Here is a 12,534-nt window from a genome sequence, read left to right as displayed (position 1 = left end):
AGGTAATGTTTCAAATGTCTGCTTTCCTTCAAAACCTGACCCAATATTTAACCTAGTTAAATTAGTAAAAAGTCACCACTGAAAGACAATTAGATTCGAATACACGTTAAGGCAAAATTAATATGAACCTCAAAAAAAACATTGAGGTACCCAAACAAGAACTGGGGAGCGTTGCTGCTTCAGCACCACCGAAAGATCAATGTCGATTTTTGTTTGTGGGCTTCTCTGTTTTCCCACAAATCCAGAGATGCTGACGAAGTTCTCAGAATTCCAGGTAGAAGACTGGAAAACGGGTGCTATTGTCCTAAGGTAGCAGCCATTAGCATAAGGGACCTGTCCTGGCTATACAAATACAGGGCACAGGTAGAGGTAGTATGGCAAGGAAAACAGTTCTCCCGGGACTGCTCCAAAATGGAGCTACATCTCAGAGGAATAAAAATTAAAACAATGCAAGGACATTACAGGAACAACCATGAGAATTTGGATCACTCACAACACACACACAACTTTTACACTCAAATTCAACAATCAGATCAAACTCAGCCGTTTTGTTCCTCCACTTTCCTAAGCAATTCTCTAGCCTTTCTATAATGGTGGAAAATTGCGGGGAGAAGTCGGGCACCAGAGCCTGTAGTGGGGTTGTGGGAATGGCTTCAAGGGAATAGAACTATTAGTGGAGTGGGTGAAGGTTTTGAAAAACCAACAACCCATTAGAGTCCATTCCAACTCATAATGACTTTACTGGCTAACCTTGAACTGCTCCCACAGAATCCACAAGACTGCAGTATTTATGGAATGGACTCTGGTTGTTTAGTGGTTAAAGCACCTATCTACTAACCAAAAGGTTGGCAATTAGGACCCACCAGCCCCTCTGAGGGAGAAAGATGTGGCAGTGGCTTTGGCAAAATACAAGATGACAGCCTTGGAAATGCAAGATGACAGTTCTACTTGTCCTACAGGGTTTCTTTGAGGGAGAATCAGCTCCACGACTGTGGCATGTTTATGGTTTTAATCTTTATGGAAACCAACTGCTACCTCTTTCTATTGGGAAGTGGTTGGTGGGTCCTTAGCAGCCAACCATTGCAGGACCAGCGCTCCTTGGCAAGGAAGTGTTCCTGTTCAGTGTCATAGAGTCCATTTGGATTCATAGAGACCCTAGGCACAAAAGAAGGAACACTGCCAAGTCCTGTGCCATCCTCACAATTATTGCTATGCTTGGCCCCATGGTTGCGGCCACTATGTCAATCCATCTCACTGGGGGTCTTCCTCTTTGGCTGTTACTCCACTTTACCGAGCAAAATGTCCTTCTCCAGAGTCTGGTCTCTCCTGATAACATGTCCAAAGAACAAGAGGCAAAGTCTCATCATCTTCATTTCTAAGATTTGTTTGTTCTTCAATATTCTTTGCCAGCACCATAATTCAAAGGCACCAATTCCGTCTCCCATCTTCCTTGTTCAGTGTCCAACTTTCACATGCATTTGCAGCTTAGGTTAGGCTCACTTTGGTCTGCAAAGTGACATCCTTGCTCTTCAACACTTTAAAGAGGTCCTGTGTAGCAGATTTGCCCAAGGTAAGGTATCACTTGATTCCTTGACTGCTGCTTCCATGAGCATTGATTGTGGATCCAAGTAAAATGAAATCCTTGACAACTTCCATCTTCTCCCAGGTGGTCATGGTGTTATCTATTGGTCCCGTTGTAAGGATTTTGGTTTTCTCTATGTTGAGTTGCAATCAGCACTGGGGGTTGCAGTCCTTGATTTTCATCAGCAAGTGCCTCTAGTCCTCCTGGCCTTCGACAAGCAAGATTGTGTCATCTGCATATCAAAGGTTGTAAATAAGCCTTCCTCCGATCCTGATGCCTCCTTCTTTTCCATATAGTCCAGCTTCTCTGATTATTTGCCCAGCATGGAAACTGAATAATTATGGTGAAAGAATACAACCTTTGAAGCACACCTTTCCTGATTTTAAACCATACACTATTCAAACAACTGCCTTTGGGTCCATGCACAGGTTGCTCATGAGCACAATGAAGTGTTCTGTAATATTCTTCTGAATGCTATCCATAATTTGCTATGTGCCACATAGTTGGATGAATTTGTGTAGTTGATAAAACACAAGTAAACCTCTTTTTGGTATTCTCTGTTTTCAGCCAAGATCCATCTGATATCAGTAATGATATCTCTCATTCCATGGCCTCTTCTGAATCTGCATTGAATTTCTGGCAGCTCCCTGTCGATGCAGTGTTGTTTAATGATATTTTTCAATAATGTCCACATCCTGTTCAGTCACCATTGTTTGGAATGGGTATAAATTTGGGTCTCTTCTAGTGAGTTGGCCAGGTAGCATGGACCTGTGAGTGCTTCCAGTGCTTTATCAGCCTGTTGAAACATTTCAATCCCTGGAGCCTTGGTTTTTGCTAATGCCTTCAGGGCAACTTGGGCTTCTTCATTACCATTGATTCTTGATCATAAGCTACGTTATGAAGTGGTTGAATGTTGACCAGTTCTTTTGGGCATGTAGCTCTGTTTTCTTTCCATCTTCTTTTGATGCTTTCACGTCATTCAATATTTTGCTTATAGAATTTTTCAGTATTACAGTTCAAGGCTTGAATTTTTTTCTTCAGTGCTTTTAGCTTAAAAAATGTTGAGCATATTTTTCTCTTTTGGTTTTATAACTCTAGGCCTTTGCACATTTCATTATCCTATTTTTCTTTGTCTTCTTGAGTTGCCCTTTGAAATTTTCTGGTCAGCTCTTTTATCTCCTTATCGCTTCCATTTGCTTTAGCTACTCCAGTTTAAGAGCAAGTTTCAGAGTTGTGGGAAACAGAACTAGGAAGAGAGTGTATGCAGACAAGTTCTCTATGCTTATGGTGAAGAAGCCTGGAGGCCAGGATTCTGGTAGAGGAAAGCCTTCATATTTGTGAGTTGAAGGAGAGTCCCAGTCACATTCTCCTTATTAAAAATTATCCCCACAATATCCTCCCATAATAGTGCTACCTTGTTACCTCATCAAGCACATGGCTGATTATTATACGGGCAGAGATCCTTATCAATTGGAGCAGACATGTTTCTTTTGTGCTCCCTTCTCAAGGGCCAGTCTACTCCCCTCTGCCTGCCCCCAGTGCTAGTATTAGGTTTCTCCCACAATCAGCTCAGGGACTTCTAGGGTTAAGTTACTGCCTTCCTTGTTAGGTATGTAATTAATAAAGCCTGCATGTCCTGACACTGTATAAATACATTGTTAAATACATTTGCTCTCTTTCTTTGGATCCTGACTCCTTGGAAGAGGTGAGTCCTTGTTGTAAAGGTGAAACTGAGGTACAGGGAGACGGACAGACCTAACTGACAGGACAAAGGAGAGTAGAAACAGAAATAACTTTCTTAGGGGAAGCTCCCGGACGAGGTTCTGTGACCTAGGCCAACAGGTCAGGGAAGTTTAGCTCAGCAGCCGGGAACTCAGGTTTTTAAAGGGGTGGTGGAATTTGTGGCAATTAGTATATGGGGTCTGGATACTCCGAGAATTGTCGACTTCTTATGGCTTTCTTTGAACCCAGCGCATCTGGCTTCCTGATTATCTAATCTGGCGCCATCTGCTGCTGACCTCCAGGGACGTTCAGAGAAGCGGGGCCCTGACCTGCTTCAGCTCAGCCCAATCATTCCAGTATTTTTAGTGATAAAGGGGCATCAAGATCTGATCTGACTACTTCCTGCTGGTACAGGGCCACATTAGGAGGGCTATGGGCTGGAACGGTTTGGATCAGTGTTGGCAGGTAGGGGGCTGTAAGGATGTAACAAGAGTTAGTTAACAGTTATATTGGATATGTCTTTCATTCGTTCTTGAAGGACTTAAAAGGACAAGGGGCTAAAAGTAACAGCAAGCAAATGATTACCAGGGGTCCTACAAGGGACATGACCCAATACATAACAGGGTTTGGGAACCAGGAGGTGGTTGCTGCATTGCTCCAGCAGTGACTTTTGATGTTTTCGGCCATGGTTTTTAACACCTTAACATTTTGCTCAACCACTCCTGACTCATTAATATAGTAACAGCACTCTTCTCTTAGAAACATGCACATACCTCTTTTGTCAGCTGTTAACAGATCCAATGCATGATGGTTCTGAAGGGGGGTTACCTGTGCCAGGGATGTAAGCTGTCACTATAAGGAGGTGAGAGACTCCGAGGTGGAATTTATGACTAGCTGGAGTTGTTTGTTAAAGTTTTGTGTTTGGAGCATATTGTGCTCTAATGCTCTATTAGAAATTTCTGCTGCTGCCAGGGAGGAGGCAAAACTAAGATTTACCAAGACAGGTAGGACTACAGGTATGCTTTGCCTTCCTAGCCCTGATTTATTATCATGATAACAGCACTCTTGAGCTGCTGCTGCAGGGAGGCTAGAGAGACTGGGATAGATTAGGAATGCTGCTCCTCTGACTATTAGGTGGGGAGTAACCATGCTTGTTCAGCTGAAGTTGGTGGTTGGAGGTCTTTTATGACCCAGCATCTATCTAGAGTGAAACCCTGAGTGGTGGGGGTGAGGCACAGGCTTAAAGAGATAACCGTGGAACGAGATATTTGTGCCTTGGTGGGAGAGAGAAGTTAAAGGAGTTGGGCTGTGTTTCCTTTAGAACTGTCTTAAGAGGGACTGCAGGTAAAAGCAAACAAATGAATACTGTTTGGTTTCTTACTGGTAAGATTGGAGTGTTACAGGGAAAGTGGGTAGGAATAATGAGGTTGTTAGAAAGGAGGCATTGTATGATGGATTAACATCGGAGAGCAACGAGGCCTGTAGGGATGGTTATTCCAGGTTGGGTGGAAAGAAGGGGAAGGAGCAGAGGTGCTGTGAGACCAGAAGTAAGGTGTAAGGAGGCCCTTAACTTATTTAAAGTGTCTCTTCCTAGCAGAGGGACCAGGCACGAAGGGATTATACGGAAGGAATGAGTAAAGGGCGAGCACACTTAGGGCAGGTAGGCTTGCCATCAGTATCCATGACTGAGATTGAGGAAGGACTGCCTGGCCCTGAAAATGAGGGCAGGTCAGAAAAAGCAACTTCTGGCTAAGAAAGAAATTTACTCACCCGATACCATGAGCAATACCCTAGGTGCAGCGAGGGGGATGGGGGTCCAGTCAGGGTCTCGTTAGTCTTCAGCCAATCCCAGCAGGGCCAACAGCGGGTCAGGAATTGGAAGGACAGTCCCCCTGCATGGAGATGCAAAGGGCCTGTCACTTTTCCAAGGACAGTTAGACTTCCAGTGTCTTCTTTGACCACATGCCAGGCAGGGTTTGGTTGGAACTCCAAGCCTGGGGCACTCCCGTGACCAGTGCCCTTCTCCACACTTAAAGCAGGCACCAGGTGGTGGTCGTTGTTCCCATATACCCCTGCCATGCACTGCCACTCGGGGGCCACGGGGATCGCCGGCTGCAGGGTTGCTACTAAGGCTTGGGTTTGAAAATGTACCTTCTGCTGGAACCAGGCTTCACGGGCTGACTCTGCCTGCTCCTCACAGCTGTTAAAAACCTTGAACGCCATATCCACGAAATCTCGGACCAGGGTCGAGGGCTTTTCAGGTTAAAGGATTAGTTAAGTGACTTAAGAAGGCGCTTTTGTCAGGCGTTTGAGTGATCTCCCTAAGTTTATTAAAATTGACCTCTATATGGGAAATGGCCTGATACACTGAAGCATTTTATCACAGCGGGCATGCCCATATCTACCTGCTTAATTGTCAATTTGATAACCCTAACCAGGTTTTTATCTGGGAACCACCTAGGTCAGGGTCCCAGATAAATAAATAAACCTGGTCATAGTGCTGCTGAACAGCAAGAAAAGTGTGTTACTTCTTATCTGCGGTTAGGGTAGAGGAAAGGATGACAAAAATATCATGCCAGGACAAATTATAAGCTTGAGTTAAATATCAAAACTCCTTAATATAGGTGGTTGGATTATTAAAAAGGAGCCTAAACGCTTTTCAATCTGAGATAAATCAGTGAGAGAGAAGGGAACATGACTCGGACCACTCTCTCAGTCCCGGCCACTTTCCCGAGTGGACAAAGGACAAGGGGGTTCTGCGATGAGTGTGCTCGCTAACCAGTGGGCGAGTGCAGACTCAGGTTCCTCCAGTGAGGCGGGTAGATTGGGAGAAGAAGACTCGGGGGGCTCTGGGTGGCCAGAATAGGGAGAGGGGTGAGTAGGAGGGGAGACAAGGTGCTCAGGCGGGTCTAAAAAGGTAGACACCAGAGGGGGTGCAAAAGCAGGAGGAGAGGAGGAATTTTCTCCAGTCAAGAGGATTTGGGAAGGGGAGCAGGAAATACAGAGAAGGGAACTGGAGTGCTGAGGAAAAAAGGCCTGGACATAGGAAACCTCGGATTCTTTGTGAGTTCAGTGGCAGAAATTGTTGAGATTTCAGAGAATATTGAAATCAAAAGTGCAGTGGGCAATTAAAGTTGTTACTTCCTGGAGCTTTCTGACCCCTCCTTCCTGCCGGCTTCAGGGCAGCAAACATGCTTGGGTGCCGCTTTTCTACCTGGGAGAGGTCCATCAGGGAGAAAGGTGCATAGGGAGGGAGGCGGCAAGGGGAGAAAGAGAGACTCCAGGGAGTCTGAGGGTTTGGCTCTGGGGTGGGGACAGGTGTCGGGGGCACAGTCACCTCAGCCTTTGAGAGTTGAGGCATAGCGGGGGGAGGTGATGGTGAGGGGCATCCAGAATATGGAGGAGGCCTTACTGGGGGTACAGACAAAGAGTCAGGGGGTTGAGAGAAAGACAATGGGGAGTACTGTCAGGGGTTGATTAAGAGAGTGTTTGGCTAAGAGAACTTGAGCAGGGTGACAGGCAGTACACAGAGAGGGATGAGAGCAAAGAAAGAAAAAGACCTGGACATAAGGGACTTCAGACTACTTGTGAGTTCACTGACAAAAAATTGTCGAGGTTGCAGAGAATGTCAAAATCGAAAGTGCCATTTTCTGGCTAGTGCGACTCATTGTCCAATTGGTATTGAGGCCAAACTTGGTTACAGAAAAAGACCAGGCACTTAGGGCAGAGATCAGGAGCCAAACCCAATTCAGTAAGGTTGGCCAGTAGATACCCCGAAGGAATGTCCTTGGCGGGGCTGGAAAAGAGGACTTCTCATGGTGTCTCAAACTGCAGAGGGTACTGGCAGAGGAGAAAGGTGTCCCCTGGTATCTGTCCTCACCCAACAGACGGAAATAGTCCGGTAACCCTGAGGGCATCCCAAACAGAGTTAGGGACCCAGTGGAGAGTCCTGGACTACTACCAGACAGGAAGTTTCCCAGGTGCAGTCCTGCAGCTTGTTCCAGCAGACAGGGATCTTGGATCAGAGAGAGACACAATGGAAGCCAAGGAGGGGGAGGGGAGCTTGGCTTTATGGCTGGTAAAATAGAGGTTGGTCAGAGGCCTTTGTTCAGGGTGAGAAAAAAACGGGGAAGTAGAAAATGTTAGAGAAGGCCCTGCACAGCTGCAGACCCAAAGCACACAAATAAGTAGAAAATGGTTCAGAAATAACTTTTGCACCTTAGTTTGGTCTGAAGGCGCAGTGATTTCCAGGCCCAGAGCCAGAACTTTTGTTATGGGCAGAAATCCCAGAAAGTAAACACAGAGACAAAGCGCTGGGGGCTACATGAGGAAAGATAGACCCAAGAAAGGATAGACATGAGAAACGGTCCTTATCTTTGCACCCAATTCGGGAAAAGGCAGTTCTTTCCAGCTCCTTTTAGTACTAGGGTGGCAGTATAAACCCCTTCCATGGCACTCCCCCAAAATGGGGACCCTATGTTCCCATATGAGTTTGCTGGTCCTCAGTATCTGGAAAGACACACAAGACAAACGAGACAGAATGAACATACACAGAGAAATACTGACCAGAAATCACCCGTCCAGGCGGGCTCCAGAGGTTCAGGACTTGAGGAGGGATGGGCTATGTCCCAGCTGGGGCAGGGCTGGGATAGCACGGAGCCCGTGTCCCTACCTCTCCCAGGTTTCAGGCACCAAATGCAAAAGTGAAACTGAGGTACGGAGAGATGGAAAGACATAACTGACAGGACAAAGGAGAGCAGAGACAGAAATAGCTTTATTAGCAGGGAGCTCCCAGATGAGGTTCCGTGACCTAGGCCAACAAGTCAGGGAAGTCATGCTCAGTAGCTGGGGGCATGGGTTTTTAAAGGGGCAGTAGAATGTGGGGCAATTAGCACATGGGGTCTGGACGTTCCAAGCATTGCACATCGACTCCTTGCGGCTTTCTTCAAACCCGGAGCATCTGGTTTTCTGGTTATCTTATCTGACGCTGTCTGTTGCCAACCTCCGGGGATGTGCAGGGAAGCGGGGCCCTGACCTGCTTCAGCTCAGCCCAATCCGTAGTCTATTTAATTTTCCCTTTCAATTACTCAACCGCTCCTTGGGACCCATCCAGTTGTGCACTAGCTCCTACACAGAGTCTCTTCTGATATCCACTTTGATCTTTTCTTTCTCTCCTGTCTTTTGAATGACATTTTACTTTCTTAATGTATAATGTTCTGATGTAATCCCACAGCTCACCAAGTCTTCTGTCATTAGTGTTCAGTGAGTCAAATCCGTTCTTGAAATTCAGGCGAAATAGACTCAAGGTCATGTTCTGATTCTTGTGGACTTGTTTTCATTTTCTCAACCTGAACTTACATATGAGGAATTGATGGTCTGTTTCACAGTGGCCTTGGGCCTTATTTTGGTTGCTAATATTGAGCTTCCTTGTAGTCTCTTCCCACAGATGTAGTCAGTTTGATTTCTGTGTGTTCCTTCCACGTGTATGTTGTTGTTAGGTGCCATCGAGCTTGTTCTCTGCCCTGCCTGTCATCGGCACAGTGCTCTTACGTTTGAGCCTATTGCTGCAGCCGCGATGTCAATCCATTTTGTCAAAGGTCTTCCTTTTATTTTTTTGATGCCCCACTACTTTACCAAGTCCTTCTTCAGGGACTCCTGGCAACATGGTCTCTCCTGACAATGTGTCCAAAGTATACAATGTGAAATCTCACCATCCTTGCCTCCAAGAGGCATTTCTGGTTGTACTTCTTCCAACACAGATCTGTTGGTTCTTTTGGTAGCCATGGTACTTGCAATATTCGTTGCCAGCACCACACTTCAAATGCATTGATTATTTAGTCTATCTTATTAAATGTCCAACTTTGACATGCATATGCAGCAATTGAAATACCCTGGCTTAGACGCACCCTTCGTTCTTAAAGTAACCTCCTTGCTTTTAAATACTCTAAAGTGGTCTAGTGCAGCAGATTTACCCAAAGCAATGTGTAATTTGATCTCTTGACTGCTGCTTCCATGAGCATTGATTGTGGATCCAAGCAAGATGAAATGCTTTACAACTTCAATTTTTCCCTGCATTTATCATGATGTTATTTATTAGCAGAGTTGTGAGAATCTTGGTCTTCTACACATGAGTTGTGAAGCTCCAAACTGAAGGCTGCAATCCTTGATTTCATCCGCAAGTGCTTCAAGTCCTCCTCACTTTCAGCAAGCCGGGTTGTGCCATCTGTACATCACAGGTTGTTAATAAGCTTTCCTCTAATCCTGATGCCACACTCTTCTTCGTATTATTGAGCTTCTCTGATGACTTGCTCAGCATACAGATTGAATAAGTATGGTGAGAAGATAAACCCTGATGCACACCATATCTATAGTGGAGGTTTATGTTGCTGAAAAAGTTGTTTGATTGAAGAAGTCACAGTAGTCTTATAAAATTCTATTGTATGATATCCAGCTTTATTTCTATCACCAAGGCCATCTTTCCAACGATTGTTCCTTTTTCTTTATTTTCAACTTGCTCATTTTAATCGATAAACATCAATACAAGTTGGTGGCATGTTTTGCCAGTTTCAAACTGAAAAGTTGGTAGAATTCTTCAATTTCTTATCACTAGCTTTAGTAGTTTGTTCATAAATTTGAATAGGATTTCCTTGTATGCATATTACCCTATTACAGAGAGCACTGCCCTTCAACATAGGTCTTGAAATGATCTTTTTTGGTACTAAATTCAACACCATTCCCAGCATAGTGAGCCATATGATTGTCTGATTCACAATGGCCTATACACGTCCATTTCAGCTTACCCATGCCTAGGCTAATAATCTTTATGGGTTCCATCCATTGTGTTTACACTATTAATGGACGTTTGCACCCTTTTCTCCTAATTGTAAGCCATGCTCCATCGACAAGGTCTGGAAAGCTTGGCTCCATCCCCCTCTTTACGGTTGATGACTTTGAGGAGGCAGCTCTTCTTCAGAAGTATTTTCAGAAGTGCTTTCCAACCTAAGGCGCCCATCTTCTAACAACATTTAGCTATGCTGTGCTGCTATTCAGAAAGTTTCAGTGGTTAATCCCTCGAAGTGGCCTATTCCATCTTGAGGCATTATAGCTGACAGTTACCCACTGCTAATCAGAAGGTTTTGGGGGACATATTTCTCAGAAGTGGACAGCCTATTCCGTCTTCATCGTCTGTCCTCAGTCTGGAAGCTCCGCTGAAACCGGTTCACCTTGGTGACCTGGAATTTAAAATACCGGTGACATAGCTTCTAGCATACCAGCAAGCTGCAGGTCAGTGGTGGGAAGTAGGGACTCTTAATTCAGCACACGCTGCTGCATCTTAAGAGTCCCCAAGTTTTGCAGAATTGCACTCCGGTCACACCCCCTCCCTCCCAGATGTCTTACAACTGGGGCAAAGTGAGGCAAACCGACACTTCACATTGCGACATAAAAGTGCTCCTTCTTGTTTCCACCCCCTTCTCCTTTCCCCTCCCACCTCTTGCTCGCTAGCCACAAAGCGCTACTGCGCGTGCCCATCGCACCAGTGACTAGTCCCGTGAAGGTAGGCCTGCCCGCGGGAGAGCTCATTGGCCACTGGATGCGCGGAGAGCCCCTCGCGCCGGGCTGGGAGCACGTGCTGGGGGCTGGGGCAGGGCGTACAGCTATGGCGTCGTTACTTTGGAAAGGCGACGCAGGAGCGGCAGAGAGCGAGCGGCTGAACAGCCATGTAACCGCCGCCGAGCCGGGACGGGGGGCAGAGTGGGGTCTAGAACAGGGGCCGCTAGAGGCAAACGTGCGGGAGAAGGGAAGGAGGTCCCGCTAGGGTGTGGAGTGGGGTGCCGTGGATGGGAGATATGGGAAGGGTCTTGGGAGAAAGCACGGGAAGCAGGCTATAGAGAAACTAGGGTTTGGGCTTGATAGGGCAACATGAAGGCTAAGAGGGACCCCGAAGCTGAGGAAGGGAAGCAGATGGTGGTCCCCACTAGGACCCTGATCTCCCTTGATTTGGCGATTAAGCTTCTGCTACCGGTCATCTTCAATCGGCCATCATCTCTCCTGCCCACCATCTCCCCTTTCCTGCCTCTGACCTTCAGATGGTGCCTCTGCTTGGGCCAGAGACCTAATAAAAAGAAACTTAATTTACAAGGGCAGTAGAATAGCTTCTCGAATTTTAAGAAAATTCATGTAAGAGACCTAACCAGAAAGAAATCCATTCATACCTAAAATTGCAATGGAAACAAAATCCTGGGGTGATCGCCCCACACACCTTTTAGCTTCTGTTAGCCGTACCCGGGTCGCTTAGTGGCCTGCTTGCTAATAGTGGTTGAAATTTGTGCCTTTCAGCAGTTCTCAAACCTCATCCTTCCCCGAAAGAACCTTCAGGTGATTAAGAGTACTGCAATCCCCAAAGGAGGTGAGTGCTGTTAGGGGAAAGCAGATTGACTTTTAATTCACAATAAGCGAAAACCACACTGATTACTCCTTACCCCTGCCAACTGAAATACCTGTGAGTCCTTTCATTTAAAACCCACCACCTCTGTCAGTGTACACGGCATCGTTGGGAAGAGCAATTGAGATGGCATTTTGCAACATTGGGCTTGACAGATATGTTACTCTTCCATCCTTTAGATGAGTCTATGAATATCACAGAAGAAGATGAAGAAGAAGATGTAGGTAGGAGATAAATTCATTTTCATGTATCAACTGGTTCTTTTTGATACCTTACCGTTTATTTTTTTATTAAAAGGGTAATTTTATTGGAGGCTCTTATTACAATCCGTACATCAGTTGTATCAGGCATGTTTGTACATATGTTGGCATAACTCTTTTCTAGACATTTACTTTCTTTTAAAAAATAATTTTATTGGGGGCTCATACAGCTCTTATCACAATACATACATGCATCCATTGTGTCAAGCACGTTTGTACATTTGTTGCCATCATCATTCTCAAAACATTTTCTTTCTACTTGAGCCTTTGGTATCAGCTCCTCATCTTCCCCCCTCCCCCAACTATCAACTGTTTTCAATTAACCATCAGTTTCACAATATGAGTGAGTAGGATAGTCTCTAGTTGGGGGTACGGGAGACTATTGATTCCATTTTCTTTATAAAAATAGTGTGCATCAGAAAAAATAGGAAGTTCAGAGTGGCCCATAGCTCTCTAGAGGTCATAGAAATGAGTATGTGTGTGGTACCAGCTCCCACAACCAAATCAGTCCAAGGGAGCAGTTGTGT

The 12,534-nt window shown here is 45.6% G+C and overlaps 1 protein-coding gene across 1 annotated transcript in view; it reads left to right on the top strand.

The window, feature by feature from the left end:
* The first annotated feature begins 10,928 nt into the window (after nucleotides 1-10,928).
* Nucleotides 10,929-12,534, top strand: part of DDX25 (DEAD-box helicase 25) — a 34,707-nt gene continuing 33,101 nt past the window's right edge. Inside the window, exons 1-3 of the mRNA XM_004714162.3 lie at nucleotides 10,929-11,024; nucleotides 11,645-11,711; nucleotides 11,927-11,971. Of these exons, the coding sequence (XP_004714219.2) occupies nucleotides 10,962-11,024; nucleotides 11,645-11,711; nucleotides 11,927-11,971 (175 nt within the window). The 5' untranslated portion in view covers nucleotides 10,929-10,961. The remainder of the gene's footprint in view (nucleotides 11,025-11,644; nucleotides 11,712-11,926; nucleotides 11,972-12,534) is intronic.

The sequence above is a fragment of the Echinops telfairi genome, unplaced genomic scaffold, assembly GCF_000313985.2.
Source record: "Echinops telfairi isolate 266 unplaced genomic scaffold, ASM31398v2 ScPeMD7_7465;HRSCAF=8503, whole genome shotgun sequence".
Lineage (NCBI taxonomy): Eukaryota > Metazoa > Chordata > Mammalia > Afrosoricida > Tenrecidae > Echinops > Echinops telfairi.
This window is presented reverse-complemented; position numbering and strand designations above follow the sequence as displayed.